This window comes from Erinaceus europaeus, chromosome 3, assembly GCF_950295315.1.
Source record: "Erinaceus europaeus chromosome 3, mEriEur2.1, whole genome shotgun sequence".
Lineage (NCBI taxonomy): Eukaryota > Metazoa > Chordata > Mammalia > Eulipotyphla > Erinaceidae > Erinaceus > Erinaceus europaeus.
Genome location: NC_080164.1, coordinates 72,932,353 through 72,951,922, shown reverse-complemented (window position 1 = coordinate 72,951,922; position 19,570 = coordinate 72,932,353). Strand labels below are relative to the sequence as shown.

The 19,570-nt window shown below is 39.6% G+C and overlaps 1 protein-coding gene across 3 annotated transcripts in view; it reads right to left on the bottom strand.

Moving 5' to 3' along the window:
- Positions 1–11,383: 11,383 nt before the first annotated feature.
- The window catches only part of KANSL3 (KAT8 regulatory NSL complex subunit 3), a 43,280-nt gene continuing 35,093 nt past the window's right edge, over positions 11,384–19,570 (bottom strand). For all 3 annotated transcript variants that reach the window (XM_007538404.3, XM_060187526.1, XM_060187527.1), the window contains one exon: positions 11,384–16,687. In XM_007538404.3, the coding sequence (XP_007538466.2) occupies positions 16,667–16,687 (21 nt within the window). In that variant the 3' untranslated portion in view covers positions 11,384–16,666. The remainder of the gene's footprint in view (positions 16,688–19,570) is intronic.

Genomic DNA, 19,570 nt, shown 5'->3' with positions numbered 1-19,570 from the left:
TTTTGCATAGGCATTATACTACCTACCTCCCACCTAAATAGTTTTTAAAGAAATACACATGGCCCACAGACATATTTAGACAAATAAAAATGGAAATACCTTGTGATTCAGTGATACCATTCTTGGGCATTTATCCAAAGGACTTGAAAATACTAATTCAAAAAGACACAGACCCCTATGTTCAGTACCTGCATTTTTCACTACAGCCAGAATGAAGCCAGCCTAAATGCCCATCAACAGGTGACTGGATAAAGAAGTTATGGTTTAAACACTCCATGGAATACTACTCTGAAACTAAAAAACATTATATTGTGTCCTTTGAGACAAAATGGATGGAACTGGAGATGATTATGCTTAGTGAAGTAAAGAAGTGGAAGAGGGGGCTGGGTGGTGGCGCACCTGGTTAAGTGCACTTACTACTAAGTGCGAGGATCTGGGTTGACACTTCACAAGCAGTGAAGCAGGTCTGCAGGTGTCTTTCTCTCCCTCTCTCTGTCTCCCCCTCCTCTCTCAATTTCTCTCTTCCCTATCCAAAAAATTGAAAAACTGGCCACAGAAGCAGTGGATTCATAATGCACGCATTGAACCACAACAATAACCCTGGAGGCAATAAAATAAAATAAAATGAAAAAGAAGTGGAACACGAAGGTCAGGTGGTAGTACAGTGGGTTAAGTGCATGTGGCCTGAAACTCAAGGACCAGCATAAGGATCCAGGTTCCAGCCCCCGGCTCCCCACCTGCAGGGGAGTCACTTCACAAGCAGTGAAGCAGGTCTGCAGGTGTCTGTCTTTCTCACCTCCCCCCACCCCATCTCCCCCTCCTCTCTCCATTTCTCTCTGTCCTATTCAACAATGACAACATCAATAACAACAATAATAACTACAACAACAATAAAACAATAAGGCAGCAAAAGGGGGAAAAAAAGTGGAAGACAATTACCAGATGGTTTCACTCCTATGTGGAATCTAGAGAATTCAAACGGGCAGGGAGAGATAGCATAATGGTTATGCAATGGGACTTTCATGCCTGAGGCCCCAAAGTCCCAGGTTCAATCTCCCACACTACCATAAACCAGAGCTGAGCAGTACTTTGGTAAAAAAAAAAAATTAAACACATGAACTTGCGTGAGGGGAAAAAAGGAAAATGTAGCTGAGCTGTCTCTAAAACTTTATGAGAACTATGATAGTTATTGGAAGGGTAGGGGCACAGAACTTTGGTAGCAGATGTGGTATGGAACTATGCCCTAGAATCTTACAGTCTTGTAGATCACTATTAAGCCACTAATAAAAACAAGTTTAAGGGAAGTGTGAATGGAGCATTGGAATCATGTGAGTATAAATCTCCCAAGAACAAAAAAAGTTAAGTGCTTTTTCAAAAAAGTATTACCTATAAATGTGAAGCATTACATGGACTATTTATTTATTCTCTTTTGTTGCCCTTGTTGTACTGTTGTAGTTACTATTGTTGTTGTTATTGATGTTGTCATTGTTGGATAGGACAGAAAGAAATGGAGAGAGGAGGGGAAGACAGAGAGGAAAAGAGAAAGACACCTGCAGACCTGCTTCACTGCTTGTGAAGCGACTCCCCTGCAGGTGGAGAACCGTGACCAGGATGCGAACTGGGATCCTTACGCTGGTCCTTGTGCTTCGCTCCATGTATGCTCAACTCGCTGCACTACCGCCTGACTCCCGGACTATTTTTTTTTTAAGGCCAAACCAATCTTGCATAAAAAAAATAAAAAGACTTAGTTTTTTTTTTTAATTTCTTTATTAGGGAATTAATGTTTTACATTCAACAGTAAAGACTTACTTATTGTTATGAAAGACCAGAACTCTCCTCAGTTCTAATTTATGGTAGTGCCAGGGATTAAACCTGAGGTTTATAGGACATCAGGAATGCAAAAACAGGTCTAACGGGGCTGGGCATAGCACAGCAGGTTAAACACACGACACAAAGTGCAAGGACTGGCGTAAAGATCTTGGTTCGAGTCCCTGGCTCCCCACCTGCAGGGGGGTTGCTTCACAAGCAGTGAAGCAGGTCTGCAGGTGTCTTTCTCTGCCCCTCTCTGTCTTCTTCCTCTCCTCTCTCCATTTTTCTCTGTCCTACCCAACAACAACAATAACTACAATAATAAGAACAACAATAAACAAAAAGGGAAAAAATAGCCTGCAAGAGCAGTGGATTCGTAATGCAGGCACCTGAACTCCAGCAATAACCCTGGAAGCCAAAAACAACAACAAGAAAAACCAGGCCTAACAAAATAGCTCACTTGGTTAGTACGTTGTTTTGCCATGTGTGCAATGTAGGCCCCACAGCATTGAAGGAAGCTTCAATGCTGTGGTCTCTCTCACTCTCCCTATCTCTAAAAAATTAATCAAACAATATAAATCCAGTGCTCTAACATGTTGAACTATCCTCAGGGCCCTGGGACGAACTTCTACTCTACTTCTCATTGGCTTCTACTTCCTGCTTCTATGCTACTTTTGAGCAGGTGAAAATTGTAATTTTAGCCCAAGGTTGAGTTACAGTGGTCCAAGTGCATCTGCAGGTCCACTTTTATAGTTACGATACCAGTGTCTGAAAGTATAAATTGGAACAGACACATTTGGTAACTGGCAGAATTCCTCCACATTGGCTTACCATGTGTCTTTGTTCAGGATGGTATAATCAAAATGCTATAACAAAGCACCAGAGACTGGGGAGCTTATAAACAACAGAACTTTATTTCTCACAAAACTGGAGACTATGAATTCCAAGATCAAGGCACCAGCAGATTCAATGTTTGATTAGAACAGTGCCTTCTGATTAGACAGTTTGATTAAACAGTGGTTTCTCTCTATAGCCTCATATGGTAGAAAGGGTAGGGAATTCTAGAGTCTCTTTTATAAAGCACTAATCCCAATAATCACGAAGATTCCAACCTCATGATGTAACAACCTCCCAAAGATCCCATACCATTACTCTGGGAGTTAGATCTTCAATATAAGTTGGGGTGGTGGTGAGGGCCTGGGGAGGCGAGGAGAAAGATCACATTGAGATCACAGCAAGCAGGTAAGACCAAGCAGAAGTCATTGAACAGCAATACTACACTCAGGGGAAATTGTAGAATTTAGTGCTAGTGTCAACCTTGGAAGATACAGGGATGAAAATACTATCAGATCTCCATTTGACTCATCTTTAGACTGTAAAGGATCCTCTTAGATTTTGGACAAAGTTAACACGAAATTAATCAGGCGTTGACTACAACTGTAACTGTTATTCAAGATGTAGTATCTTTATTTATCTACTTATTTAACTAGGCACACAGGACTAGAGCACCATCCCATCATATGTGCTTGTCAGAATATAGATCAGGGGCATGTATGTCCTCTACCCACTGAGTTACTACTCTAGCCTAAGGATAAAATTATCTTCACTGGACAAAACACTTGGTATGGTACTACTGGATCTCTATCCCAATTGATGCAGACAAGAAGCTTTTATCTGGTAGGATCAACAGTAGCACTTTATAGTCTTGCCTTCATTAAGCAAACTCTCCTGCTTTCTGTTATATAGCATATGCAAATCCTGGTAGATTGATAACATCATACTGACTGAATCTAATGAGTAGAAAGTAATAAACTGTTTAGATCCATACCTTGAAAGACATGTGAACAGACTAGAGATAATATCCATGAAAAATCAAAGGCCAGCCACCTCAGTAAAGCTTCTGGAGAACCACCTCAGTAAAGCTTCTGGAGAACCAATGATTAGAAGCATGTCTGACTATCTCCTCCAAGGTTAAAAAAAAAAAATTACATTGTTTCTCACTAAAAAAAGAAGGCAGTACTTACTGTACTTTGTGTGTGTGTGTGTGTGTGTGTGTGTGTGTGTGTGTGTGTGTGTGAAGGCAAAATGTCATAAATCAGAATGTTCTTACTAAGTAATTCTCCTTTAGTTCTTTTTTCCATTTATTTACAAGAGAACCAGAGCATCACTCTGGCACATGCAATGCTGCAGATCGAACCAGGACGTCATGCTTGAGGGTCCAATGCATTATTTGCTGTACCATCTCCCCAGCTGAGAGCAATTAATTTTCAGCAAACTAAAGCAAGACAAGGTCCTGTACCAAGCCTAAAGCCCAGGCTGAAGTGCTAGCTGCTCTTACTTTTGGGCCTATGAACCAGCAGATCCTATGCTAGTTAAAGTATTTGGCAAATAGGTGTTCTATTGAGCTTTTTGTAAATACAAATAAGAGAACCATGGTTGTAAGGTTTGATGCAAATTCATGCCCTCTTTTCCAGAAAAGTATTATTCATTTGAAAAACAAGATCTTGATTTACTACTGGTCCTTAGTGAAGAAATACCTAGTAATCAAATGTCCTGAACTTCACATTATAGATTTTATTTGACCAACAACAAAGTTAGACCCTTACAGCATTAATAAAATAGACTGGACTCAAGATGGTGCAGAAGACACAAAAAAGCTGCATGGTCAGATGGCTCAGAATGCTCTGATACTAACCTCCTGTTGTACTGTCTCCTCTCATTCAGTCCTCATCTATGGTTCCCACTTGAGAAGGAAGTAACTTAGTCCTGATTTGCTGGAACCAACAAAATATAGATGGTTGACGCAATATTACAGACTCACTCAGTGGTGCCATTGAAAGACAGGGAGGAACTGTAGTCTACTTAGGCACAATTTTGAGCTTTTTCTACACTGAGATGATAAGAAGTATAGATCTAATGGTTAAAGACAAGTTGCTAATGGTTTGGCTGGTCAGGGAAATAACAGTATTTGAATATTGAGGAGTTAGAAGTAGGTGGATGAGCTTCTCCAAATGAGCATGTGTACAGCTATTGGGGTCCCATACGGATATTTACTAAGAGCACACCCACTGCAGAAGAGTATGACAATTAGTTCTCAGTCCATAGAACTCATTCATCTTATCACAGATCTCATCATCAAGCAGCTGGTCTATGTGAAATGTAAGATGAGATGGCTTTCTAGAAAATCAGTTATGACACCAGATGAGTCAATAGTCTTATCTGGTCACAGCACTGTAGACAAAGAGGTGGACAATTATTGTTGCTGGATTACCCTGCATTTTTTATAAATTCCTTCTCTGAAATGACTATAGGGTTGCTGTAACTTTGCTTTTTTCCAATTTTAGGGTCATGGTATTAGCACATATGGAGAAAATTAAAAAGTGGTTATATACACAAGAAAAAAAAGTTCAGAAGAGCCTTGATACACACACACACACACACACACACACACACACACACACACACACACACACACACACACTTGCTGGAGCTTGAACCTGGAACTTCAGAGGCTCAGGTATGGTCTTTTGCATATCCATTATTATGTCTTCTCAGCCGATGAGAAGATATTATTAAGTTTATCTCTCAAGCTGATCCTCAGCCCAGAAACAACACACAACAGTTTAAAAAACAAACAAGCAGGGAGTCGGGCGGTAGCACAGCAAGTTAAGCGCACGTGGCGCAAGACTGGCGTAAGAATCCCAGTTCAAGCCCCTGGCTCCACACCTGCAGGGGAGGTCGCTTCACAGGCGGTGAAGCAGGTCTGCAGGTGTCTATCTTTCTCTCCCCCTCTGTCTTCCCCTCCTCTTTCCATTTCTCTCTGTTCTATCCAACAACAATGAAATCAATAACAACAATAACTACAACAATAAAACAACAAGGGCAACAAAAGGGAATTAAAAAAAAAAACAAGCAGGGGCCAGGAGTTGGCACATGGATAGTGACTTAGACTCTCAAGGTCCTAAGCTCAATGCCTGGCATCCCATGCTTTCTTTCTCTCTCCTTAACAATTAAATATTTTTATTGAAATTATCTGTAAAAAATTTTTTTGTGTTTCTTTTCATGTTTGATAAAGACAAACTGATGGAAGGGGAAGAGCAGCACTAACTGACCACTCATGAAGCTTTACTTTTGCAGGTAAGGACTAGGGGCTTGAACCCGGCTCTGTGTGCACGGTAATGTGTGCACTCTACCAGGTGTGCTACCACCCACCCCTCACAAATAATTACATCTTTTCTTAATTTTTTAAATTTATTATTGGATAGAGATAGAAAGACACCTGCAGCCCTGTTTCACCACTTGTGGAGCTTTCTTCCTACAGGTGAGGACCAGGGCTTGAACCCAGGTCCTTGTGCACTGTAATGCATGTGTTTAACCAGGTGTGCCACTGCCTGGCCCCATCAAATAACTAAACCTTAAAATTAATAAGAAATTGGTGGTGGGGGGATACAGGTCCAAAAAGGATGACAGAGGACTTAGTGGGGGTTGTACAGTTATATGGGAAACTGGGAAATGTTATGCATGTACCAACTATTGTATTTACTGTTGAATGTAAAACATTAATTCCCCAATAAAGAAATTTTAGAAAATCAATAAAAAACAAAAATCAACAAATTTTTAAAACAATAAAATTAGAAAACAAGCAAAAATGAATGAATGCAGGGGTAGGTTATTACACTTTACTAGATTTCCACAGTTAGCACATTATTAGATTCACATGTCCAGTGTTCAACTAAAAAAAATTACAAGGTATATAAACAAACAGCAGAGCATGGCCCATTTAGAGGAAAACTAAATCAACAGCCATGTCCATGAGAGAAACTTAATGGCAGATTTACATACACTAGACAAAGACTTTACAACAACTATCTTAATACATATATAATAACTAAAGGAAGGAAAGAACCTACAATATGGGAAAATGGCAAAGAAACAAACCTGGAGCTCAAATGAACTGACAAAGAGAAGAAAGAAAAAAAAGGCCCAGAATCCATTTGGTAGGAACAGAAACTTTCAAAACAGAAAAATAAAATTAAAAAAAATCCAGTCTCCACTTGTTCCATACCACTAGGCCAGTACCTCACCACTGTAAACTCTCACTAGCTCTGAATACTTTGCCTCTGGTTGCTACTGCTTCTGTTGCAGCCACCTGCCCCGGCACAACCTCTGGTAGGGTTGTCTACTGTCAGCCTGGCTGTCATATGTGGCTACTGTCTAATGCACCATCGGTTCAGCCTACCTGGTTCCAGCTAGGCACCATCTGGTTAGGTCCATGCTACCCACTGCCTCAGCACTTGCTGCAGCCAGCCACTACATGAACTGTTGACCCTGGTCTTCACAAAAAACAAAACAAACAAACAAACAAACAAACAAAAAACAAACATAATGGGAAGACAATTCAAATTGTCTGTTTGTCCAAGACAGAAGTCTAAAGAAACCCCAAATACAAACTTCCTGACAAAGAGCTCAAAGCAACAGCCCTAGAAATGCTAAATGAACTGATAATTATGAAGGACTAAAATAAATCCAGATAAATAATGAAGGTGTTCATAGAAAAATTCTTTTTTTTAAATATTTATTTTATTTATTCCCTTTTGTTGCCCTTGTTGTTTTATTGTTGTAGTTATTATTGTTGTTGTCGTTGTTGGATAGGACAGAGAGAAATGGAGAGAGGAGGGGAAGGCAGAGAGGAGGAGAGAAAGAGACACCTGCAGACCTGCTTCACCGCCTGTGAAGCAACTCCCCTGCAGGTGGGGAGCCGGGGTTTGAACCGGGATCCTTATGCCGGTCCTTGTGCTTTGCGCCACCTGCGCTTAACCCGCTGCGCTACAGCCCGACTCCCAGAAAAATTCTTAATAGTGACCAGAGGAATGAAAAGCGCAGTGAGGGGCCAGGTGGTGGTGCACCTGGTTATGCACACATTACATGCACAAGGATTCAGGTTCAAGTCCCTGGTCCCCACCTTCAGAGGGAAAGTGAGTGGTAAAGCAGGGCTGCAGTTATCTCCCTGTCCCTTTCCCTATTTCCCCCTTCCCCTCTCAATTCTGTCTCTATCCAATAATAAATAAATAAATAAATAATATATATATATATATTTGCCTCCAGGGTTATTGCTGGAGCTCAGTGCCTGCACCATGAATCCACTGCTCCTGGAGGCCACCTTTCCCCCCTTTTGTTGCCCTTGCTATTGTAGCCTTGTTGTGGTCATTATTGTTACTGTTGATGCCTTTCGTTGTTGGATAGGACAGAGAGAAATGGAGAGAGGAAGGGAAGACAGGTAGGGGGAGAGAAAGACAGACACCTACAGACCTGCTTCACCACCAGTGACGCGACTCCCCTGCAGGTAGGGAACCAGGGGCTCAAACTGGGATCTTTATGCCGGTCCTTGAGCTTTGCGCCATGTGCACTTAACCCGCTGCACTACCGCCTGACCCCCAATAAATAATATTTTTTAAAAGTGCAGTGACAGCTAAAAACAAACACCTACACACACACACACACACACACGGATAATCCTGAAGGAACAGAGATGTCAAATACTGAAGTTGAGAGAAAGAACTTAAAAGTTAAAGAAGCTCTACCCACCCCACCCCCCAAAAAAATAATAATAACACAAAGGAAAAAAAGCACTAAAACAAATGAAAAGATAAGAGAGTTATGAGATAACATCAAGATAATCTCACAGGGATACCAGAAGAAAGAAAGAGAAATTTTATCTGAGAATTTCCCCCAACTGTAAGGAGAAATACCATCATGATCCAGTGGGCTTGGAGGGCTCCAAGAAAAATGAAGCCAAGTCTAAGTTCACCTAGATGCATAGTAGTTAAAATGGCAAATACCAGAGATAAGGTTGCTAGAAAAAAGGGAACTACTCTAAGACTATCAGCTGAATGGTCCAGGTGGTAGCACAGTGGAAAAGATACTGGAATTTGAAGCATGAGGTCCTGAATTCAATCCTTGGCAGCAAATGATGCACTAGTGTTCTCTCTATATCTCCTCCTATCTCCCTCATTAATAAGTAAGTAAAACCTTAAAAAAAAAAAAAAGAAGACAAAAAGCTGATTTCACAAAAGAATTTACAAAAGCTAGAAAGGACTGGCAGGATATATTCAAAGTACTGAATGGAAAAGGCTACTGCCCCAAAACAGTTTATCCTGCTAGGTTATGAATCAAGCATGAAAAAAAAAAAAAAGCATGAAGTTAGGGGGGCTGGGTGGTAGCACACTTGGTTGAGCACACATGTTATAATGTACAAGGACCCAGGTTCGGGTCCCCAGTCCCCACTGCAGGGGGAAAGTTTCACAAGTGGTGAAGCAGTGCTGCAGGTGTCTGTCTCTCTTCCTCTCTATCCCTCCCCCTCTTGATTTCTGGCCATCTCTACCCAGTAAATAAAGAAAATAAAACTGAAAAAAAAAGCATTAAGTTTTTCAGACAAACAACTGAAGGATTGCCAATAATCAGACATGTCACAAGGACTCATGAAAACATAGAAAAAGCCACTAACGAAGGGTGGGGGGAGGGAGAGGAAGAGAACTCACTTTCCCCATAGGGGGAAAACAAAGCCAGGAAAATAAGTAAAGTGGAAGAAAAACTATGGACAGAACTGAGGTTAATAAAAGAGTATGAATGGGGGAGGAGGTGGTCCAGCAGACTTTGGTAGAGGGATATTGATGTTTTGGTGGGGTTGTGGTAGGGTAACACATTTTGAGATGAAAAATTGTACTTCTAAAACATTTACAGACTTGCAAACAACGTTGCTTCAAAAACAAAACTACTATTAAATTTTTTTTTAAAACCAAAAGAAGTAAAGAAAGTTGAGAAAATGACATGGATAAAATGGAAGTAACAAAAAGAGAAAGTATTTTTATTTAGTTTAGGAAATGGTTTATTGGTTTGAAAAGTAACTCGAACTGGAAAGACAAACTGGGTGCTAAGCTTGGGGTTGGGGGTAGTTCTGATTTTACACAGAACACGATTAGGCAATACAGAAAATGTGACTTAACTATCTATACACATTTAGATGTTTTCCAGGGAAAACCATGCAAATTGATGTGAGGGAGGGACAGGTATGCATGGTTAGGAAACACATAACAATCATATATGTAAAAAAAATATTAAAAGCATTCAAGGCAGATTTTAATAGGCTGGAAAATGAGCAAACTTGAATATAAGACAAAAGTTATTGAGGCTCCATAACAGTAAAAAAAAAAAAAAAAAAAGGTTTCCAAATTTAATAGTAGACATAAAATATACAAGAAGTTTGACAACCCCCAAATAAGAAAAAATTAAAGCAGGCAAGACATATAATGAATCTTTCAAAGGATAAAGAACCATGAAAGCAGTGAAAGGACAATTGTCATATCCAGTGGATCCTCAATAAGACTGTAAGCAGATTTCTCATCAAAAACTCTGGAGACCATCAGGTAGTGAGTGAGTGGATCAATATACTCCAAGTGTTAAAAGAAAAAAATTGTCAACCAAGAAACATATCCAACAAAACCATCTTCAGAGATGAGGGAGAAATTAAGGCACCCCCAGATAAGCAGTAGCTGAGCAAATCTGGATTTGCTGTGTAAGGAGTCCTATGTGGTGAAATTGAAGCACACTAGGCAGCTGCTCAAAGCCAAATGGAAAAAAAAAAAAAAAAAGAAGACAAAGTCAAGATCTCAACAGTAAATACATGGACAATTATGAAAGCAATGGACATCTAACATCACAAATGAACCAACTATTGATAGAAAAGGGGCAGCAAAGAAACCCAAAAGTCTGCATAATTTAGGAAGCTAATAATGTATTCAAAATAATTATTTAATTTTGTGTTATCAATATCAAAAGAGGTGAGGACAGAGTTGCAAAGAATCAGAGGATTTTTATTATTGTTGAAGTTAAATCGATATAAATTTAAATGAGTGCTATAACTTTAGGCTGTTACATGCAATCTTTATAATAACCACAAAGAAAATAGCTATAGGGCAAACACAAAAGCAGATGAGAAAGGAATTTAAATTCCACAAAAACAAACAAAAAGAACCCTAAATAATGCAAAAGATGAAAGCAGGGAGTTCTTCTCATTGCCATGCATGAGGACCTAGGCTTAAGCCCCTGGCCACTACATAAAAATGCCTGCAGGGGAGGAAGCTTCATGAGTGGTGGACTGGTGCTTTGGTGTCTCTCCTTCACTCTCTATCTCCCTAACCATCTCTATATGGAAGGAAGGAAGGAGAAAAAAAAAGAAAAGAAAGGCTACTGAGAGAGACTGAGTCCCAAATAACTCTGGTGTCAAAACAACAACAAAGTAATAATACAAAGAAGACAGTAGTTTCCAGAAGTGACGGACATATGAAGTTATAGGGCATGTAGAAAATAAATAGCATACTGACAGAAGTTTCTCCACATCAGTAATTGATTTAAATGTAAGATTAAACTCTACAATCAAAAGACTGGCAGGATGGGTAAAAACATACAACCCAATGATAAGCTCTACAAGAACAATCAAGATACAAAAGTCAAACAGGTTGGAAAAAAAAAAAGATTTTACGCCAAAAAGCAACAAAAATAGACCAACCATATCAAATAAAATATACTTTAAATTTAATAAAGATTACAAGATACAAAAAAGGTGCTATATATAGTAACAAAAGGGCCAACACAGCAGGAAGATACAATAATTATAAACATTTATATAGCTAACAATCATCAAAGTACATAAAGTATAAATACCACTTAAAAGAGAATGACAGCAGACCTATCAAAGAGAGTCCTGGGCAGAGAAAATGACCAGGTATATAGGGAGACATTACATAATAGTAAAAGGGTCAATCCACCAAAAAGACATGGAAGTCCTACGGGTGTATGTACCAATTAACAGAACTGCAAAATATGTGAAGAGAAATTGGTAGAACTGAAAGAAACACAGACAATTCCATAATTACAGTTGAAAACATTTCAACACTACTCTCACAACTGATAGAACAACTTGACAGAAAATGATCGATCAAGGATAGAACTTAACACCAACAAGCAATAGAATTTCATTAACATTTACAAAACATTTTGCACCCAACAGTAGAATATACATTCAAGAGTCTACATGACATATACCAAGATAGATCATATATCCTGGATCTTAAACAAACTCCATAATGCTGTAACACAACACACCAACTAGAACATTGGCTAAAATTAAAAGGTCATATATTGTGGCCTGGAAGGCAGCACAGTGGATAGTGTTGGACTCTCAAGTATGAGGTCCTGAGTTTAGTTCCTTATGTTGCGTGTGACAGTGATGCTCTAGTTGTCTCATCTCTCTCTCCCTCTCTCATCATGCACTCTCATTCATGAACCATTTTTTTCTTAAAGGCCATGTATTATAGATTATTTATAAATAATTCTACACACAAATATGTGGAAAAGATTACTGGTTACTATAGGAGAGAAATAGTGAGGAAGCAGATGTGTGTGACTCTAAAGTGGTTGTATAAAGGAGATCTTTGTGGTGATGGAATGGTTCCTTTTATTGTGACTGCAGGGATAAAATGTGTTTAAATAACACAGAACTACCCATACACATTATATCAGTGTTAATTTCCTAGCTTGATATTGCACCAATTACACGAGAAAGAACATGAGGGCTCTCTATAATGTCACTGCTACCTAAAGAAAAAACCTCAAGTGGACCAGGAGGTCATTAAGAGCATCAGATTTACATACATGAGATTCCAAAATTTAATCTCTGGCATCACAAATGCCATAATGATATTCTGGCTTTCTCTCATGTTAATAAATAAATCTTACACACACATACACAGGATAAGTTCAGTGGGAGAGAGTATGCTTCACAAGTGTGATGCCTTGTATTTAATCCCAAGTACTCAAAACTCCAACATTCATATCTAACTAGCAGGGTCTTCATTGTTTTTAGCTGTGTGTGAGAGACTAAAGCACCACCCCAGTATCTAGAATGTTCCACTTTGGTCTAGGTTTTCTAGTTATGTGTGCTGGGGATCGAATCCAGAATCTCATGTATGGAAGTCATATGCTCTACCACTGAATCAACTCCCTAGATCAACAGTTTTTGTTTTTTTAAATCTCTTCCACTCTTTTAAAGGTATTAATATAAACTTCATGACTTCACCCTTTGATAACTATTATTATACTGAGGTTGGAGAAGGCAAGAACCAACCCTTAAGTAGAACTGAGCCAATCAAACTGTGTTCAGATTTTGAACTTAAAGAACCTTGCCATCTACAAAGGGCTCTGCAAATTGAAAAGTCCTCTGACAACAGGATCAAAACTGGTTCCTGGCCAAGTCCAAATCAGTTGAGGATACAAGGCAAACAATAGAAACCACGAGACTCCTAGCCTGTGGGAATACCTAATGAAAAAACACCCCTATAGAACTAATTTGGGTGAACAGATTTCTGCTTTTTGTTTACTGATCCTACACCATATGCTTAGAAAGGGAGATAGGAACTAATAAGATAGCAGCTCAGCTCTAGAACACAGGATTTGCATGCTTGGGCCCCAACGGCGCCAGGCTCGACTGCCGGTACCACTATATGTCAAAGCTGAGCAGTATTCTAACCATATGTACTGGGTTGTTGGAAAAGTTATGGTGCATTTTTGCATAGAAAGACATGTCATGACATCTCTGACAACCATATATATTTACACATACAGCCTGGGAGGTGGCACTGATAAAGATTTGGACTCTCAAGCACAAGGTCCCATGTTCAATCCCTGGCATCACATATGCCAGAATGATGCTCTGGTTCTCTAATAAATAAATATTTTTTTAAGACAGAGAGAGAAGAAAGGGAAATCAAGATGTAGCAGATGCTTGAAGCAAATCTACTAGAATTATGGCCTTCACCCACTGAGGGTGTAGGGATCTTAGCAGCACTGAAAGGAGAGTCCTCTTGGATTCAAATTCACAAATAATCTGGGAGTTGGAATTCATTCATTCATCTCTAAGTGCTCCTTCTCTTTCCCTCTTGTCTGCCTGTCTTTCCTTCTGAAATTTCATTTATTTATTGGAAGGGGTTGAGGAATATTATGTACAAAGGGATTTCAACCACTTAAGATCACCTGATTCAGGTCTAGCCAAGAGCCAAGTGTGACAGCAGCAATCACTCTAGGCCTGCTGGGAAGTAAACTGAAACATGAAAGTCAAGCCATCTCCTCACCTCTAAAGTTAATCTCTGCTTTTGGTTTCCAACCTCAGAAACCTACACACTGCAGAGTACAACAGACACTGGCATCAGAGTATCTGGGTTCCAGTTGGTTCTGCTGTTGCTTCTGCCATGAGACTTCCCTGTGACTCAAGTTTCCTTACGTATAAAAGAATTACAGTACTCACCTCACAGCTCCTGGCATTAATGCGATAACTGACTTTCTATAATACTTTAGCTATCACTTTCTATGTCTTCTTAATTAGATGATTTCTAGGATAAGCATGAGAAGTCAACTAAGAACAAGTTGAAGTAATCCAAAGAGATTATTATTTTAATTGTTTTAGTTAATGTAAGAATAGGACCATCACAGAAACTCAGCTCTATAATCCATTCAATCTAAGACTATTCTAATGGAGAATAATTCAAAGACAGAAAGTCTTCCTCCATCAGGCCTTTTCTCATAGCACAAAGACATCTTCCATATAGCATAAATATGCATATATAATGTAAGAATTAAACTAAAGTCTTGATCCTTTTACATTTTCAGCCAGTGATAGTATCTTTGACATCATGTATTCCAAGCCTGCTAAAGGTAGAAGAAAGATCCCTTTTACATTTCAACAAGTACAGAATTGGGGGAGCATCTCTACAAACCTCAGCCACTCTGCCTTCAGTCTGTACTTCCAAAGGGAAGGATCAACAATCTCTCAACTCTCTTCCCGTTTTGATATTCTCCAAGGCTTAAATCCAAATTTCAGAAAGTCATGCAGAGGAAGCAGTTTAGGACTTACAAAGGACTTACAAAGGATATTAATTTATCCTTCCCCCTGCACTGTATATACCAGGTCAGGATCTGGAGCAGCTCCAGCAGCAGCAGTCTTGTTAGCACTATCTAGGCTGTCTGCTCCCCTAAATCAAGAATAGTTGTTCAGGGATCTCTGCCTGAATGATTCCTACATGTTTCATACAGTTGTACACAGTCTGGCTGTTACTGCTTTTGTGCTGTTATGCTACCTATACAGTTACCCATTACCTCTGGCTATCTTCAGATTTCATATAAAAATAAATACATAAAAATTAAATGCCTCCTAAGCTTCAGAAATCAGTTATCTACCAGTTAATGCAAGAATGCAGCTGCATTCTGTCAGTCATTACTGAGACCAGTTCTGCAGATGGTCAGGAAGAGAGAGTATGGCAGTTAAGAGACTGTTCCCACTCCAACCACACAGACCCCTCCAAGAGTGTCTGTAGCAGCCCAATCTGTCTCACCTGAGACTTCTGCATACGAGACACTTCTTTCTGGCTGGCTGCAACTCAGACTGGCAGAGAAGATTCCTAGACTGAACACAGGTGGTCTACTTTGGGCAAACACCAAACCAAATTAGGATCCTGGACAATTCCAATATAACATGCTGTGAGCCTTGTCTACAGAAACGTATGAGCATTTTGGGTGCCTTATTTGTTACACTGGCTGAAAACATTGTAGAGTATGGAAGGGAAGGGAACCTGCTCCAAAGGATAGGTTCTAAGTCAAGTCTAAAACTACCTTTATACACAAGTATTATGAGGTTAGATGGGGCTCAGAACTCTATCTTCAATTTCACTTCAACAACCTCTATCCCCAGGGTACAGGTTGTTATCAAGAGCCCTGCACAATAAAGTGACTTCTAATAATTTTCCCAGTTCTAAGCACGAAGACAAAAATTGTTGCAATGGAATTAGAAGAAAAACACTGAAGTATGGCCTTCATTGTCTTGCTGCCTAACCTTCCTGGGACAGTAATAATGTTAACTTAGCTGGTTATCACTACTTCGCTTCTCATCTCCAGTTAATAGTTCCTTAGATCCTAGATGCAAAGTCTTAAGTCCGAACTTGTCAACAGAGGACTTACTCGTATGTCCTTCAAATCACTTGCTACTGTTTCACTCCATGCCTGTGTTCTAGATGCAGGAACTACCTAAAGCCTGATGAAAGAATGTAACCAGTTTTCACCTCCTGGTCACTACTTTCTCCACATCTCTAGTGGTCAAAGGGACAGAAAAGTAGTAATGGTTATCTTTGCCCTATAGTAGATTTAAAATGAGACATTTCCAGGTCTCAGCAGTCTACGGATTTTCTGATATGGCTCTTGAGTGACAGTTGCATGAGGCATAGTCTTCCATGGCAGCTCAGTGAAGATGATAGAAATGTCCAAAACAAGCCCCTCTGGCAATGAACCACCAGTTAGTGAACCTGGATAATATGCATCTTCAGCAAACAGCTCTCCATCCTAATTCCTGTAATCACAGATCATGAGGCAGGTGTTTCTCAAGTAGGCATGGGGTAGCACAGACTTCCAAAAAAACTCCTTTATGAAATGCAGTGAGAAGTCCAACACTGACTTTGGGTGCATTCCAGCTAATGCTGGGGAGAAGTGACTTTGATCCATGTAGGGATCTGCATGAGGAAACGGGAGATTCTGGGAACCAGATCTGTAGATGCTGGAGGACACTGCTCTCCTTGCTGGCACCATATCACCTAGTGTAATGGCTTCACAAGGCTCAACCCTGAAGACAACTGGCAGGGAGGCAAATATGACTATCTTCAGACAAACTGACAGCTCTGCAGGACAGCACATGTGTCCAGGGATCACCACGCAGAAACCATCACCAACCTGGTAAAGAAGAATACATCTCATGGCATCTTCAGGGTGCTGGAGGCAGACGCTATGGCAAGAGAGGTAGTAAACAACAGTAAGAAATTTGTCAGGTTAATAGATTTCTATGCCCTTCCCCTATCACTCCATTCCTGAGAGTTTACTATCAAGAAGTAGTTCTCAATAGAGAAAAGCACAGTGACATGTGTTCTAGTAGGCAAGTGTTAATATAACAATGGACTCTACAATTAGAGACTGATATGCACTTTTTTTAAAAAGAGCACCACTCAACTCTGGCTTATGATGGTGCTGAGGATTGAAATAAAAAAATAAAAATTTATTTTAATGAGACACACACAGAAAAATACAGGAAGAGAGACCAGACCAAGCACTACTCCACTCTGGTTTATGATGGTGCTAGTATTGAAATTGGGGCCTCAAAGCCTCAAGTATGAAAGTCTTTTTTGCATAACCATTATGTATCTCCTCAGCCCTGGCACTTACTACTTTTAAAGGCAAATGAATTGTGTCCTCTGAGCCTCCTTATTCTAATCTGTAAGATATGTATAAGTACATACTTTTCAGTGTTGTGAGATTTAACGAAATAATATGTATTAAGCATTTATAATTTAAAATGTATTCAATTATAAAAGTTAGCTGTTATTGTACATAAAGACAGGAAGAAATGTAGGAAAAATAGTTGAATTGTTAATGATGACAGAATTAAAGTGATGTCATAAAATTATTGTCCTGGTGGTCCAAGAGGTGGTGCAGTGGATAAAGCATCGGACTCTCAAGCATGAGGTCCTGAGTTCAATCCCCCGGCAGCACATGTACCACAGTGATGTCTGGTTCTTTCTCTCTCTCCTCCTATCATTCTCATTAATACAGAAATGTTACTTTAAAAAAATATATTGTTCTGATAACATATTTTAAGTTTTAGACCTATCATTTTAGTTTTTGCCTGTTTTAGGGTGGAGAAGAATGTGACGAATTGCTGAGTCCTGCAATTCAGAAAAAGTGAAGTAATTTGTCCAGGATCACATAGTTGAAGACGGAAAGACTGGCCAATGTTTTCTCTGATATCACAGGAAAGTCAGCATTATCACAGAATAATCAGCAAGTCTTAATCTAATAATATCTCCTTTGTCTGTAAGAAAGAAACACCACAATAGCCTTCCTAGTAATTATACACCCATTTTTTAGAGTTTTTTTTTTTTGGATCTGTTGTAATAGACTTTTTTTTAAAAAAAAATTTTTGTTATTGGATAGAGACAGACAGAAATTGAGAGAGAAGGGGGAAGTAGAGGGGAAGAAAGACAGAGAGACACCTACAAACCTGCTTCACCGCCTATGAAGCAACTCCCCTACAGGTAGGGAGCTGGGGGCTTGAAACAGGACCCTAACCAGTCCTTGCACTTTGCGCCACGTGCGCTTAACCCGCTGCGCTACCACCCGACTCCCTATACACCCATTTCTACTGAGATGAAAATGCCACTAGGTGGAAGTCAGATGGTTGGCTATTCTTCAACACTAACTTAGTGCTCCCTGAAACCACAGCAAGCTAAAAACAACCTAACAGAGGTGATAGGTATCACATGGGGGGATCAGTGGTGTCAGCAGTGGCAATACGGCATCAATAGAGGTTTATACTGCCCAAGAATGACCTACAAGGATTTGTAGGTCACTTACATCAAGTCATCAAAGAACTAATAATTTCTGTGCTATTTAAATATTTCAGAATGAGAAAGACAAAAATACTTCCCATTATATTATACAATTAGACAGAAAAGAAAACACAACATTTCATCTTCTGTTATCTATCATGGGCAATTTCACTTTATAGATTGTTATTTCTGTAATGTTTGAAATAAGCATAATTACTTTTGTGACTGAAAAAGTAATAAACGAAATAAACATTAATCCCCCCACCCAGTAGACGGCAGGGAGAGGTGTTTATAATTCCAAAGACTGTTAGGTAATACTCTATGTAATACTTTCCCTTAATGAAAAAGAAGCAAAAAAGAACTTCTAGAGGGGGCCGGGTGGTAGCACAGAGGGTTAAGTGCACATGATGCGAAGCGCAAGGACGGGCATGAAGATCTGGTTCAAGACCCTGGCTCCCCACCTGCAGGGGGGTCACTTTACAAGCAGTGAAGCAGGTCTGCGGGTATCTATCTTTGTCTCCCCCTCTCTGTCTTCCCCTTCTCTATTGATTTCTCTTTGTCCTATCCAATGACCACAGCAATAACAATAACAACAAATGATGGGCAACAAAAAGGAAAAAAAAAAGTCTCTAGGAGCAGTGGATTCGTAGTGCGGCCAGGCATCGAGCCCCAGCAATAACCCTATAACCCTGCAAGCAAAAATAAAACAAAAACAAAACTAGAACAGTGGGACTCTGTCACTTGCCAATAGCACTCATTATCCAGTTCCTAGACAGGGTTTATAAGGTGGGAATGACAAATAAGGCAGCCATAGCACAATATCTTTTCCCCACAAAGGAAGGTTTTGGCCAAAATAATGAGTACTGAAGGAAAGCACAAGCAATACTGAACTTAAACCATTATTTTTTCTTTAACCTCCAATCTTTGGGTGGCTCTCAGATTGTATTTTAGAAGAGAATCATTTTATTAAAAAAATGGAGAAAAAAAATGAATGGAATCAGATCTAAGAGGGACTGATGGTGACTTCCTGGGTTATAACTATTTAAGTCCAATTGCCAGGTTCAAGCTCCCACTCCTCACCTACAGGGGAGAAGCCATGAGGCAGGTTTTTGCCTCCTTATTCCCCCCACCCCACTCAACTTCTCTGTCCTGTCAAAATAATTTAATTAATTAATTAATTAAATGAAAAAGGGCCAAAAGGAGTAATAGATTTGGCACTGAGCCCCAGAAATAATCCTTTGGGAATGAAAAAAAGAGCAACATTATTTCCTTAAAAAAAAAAAAAA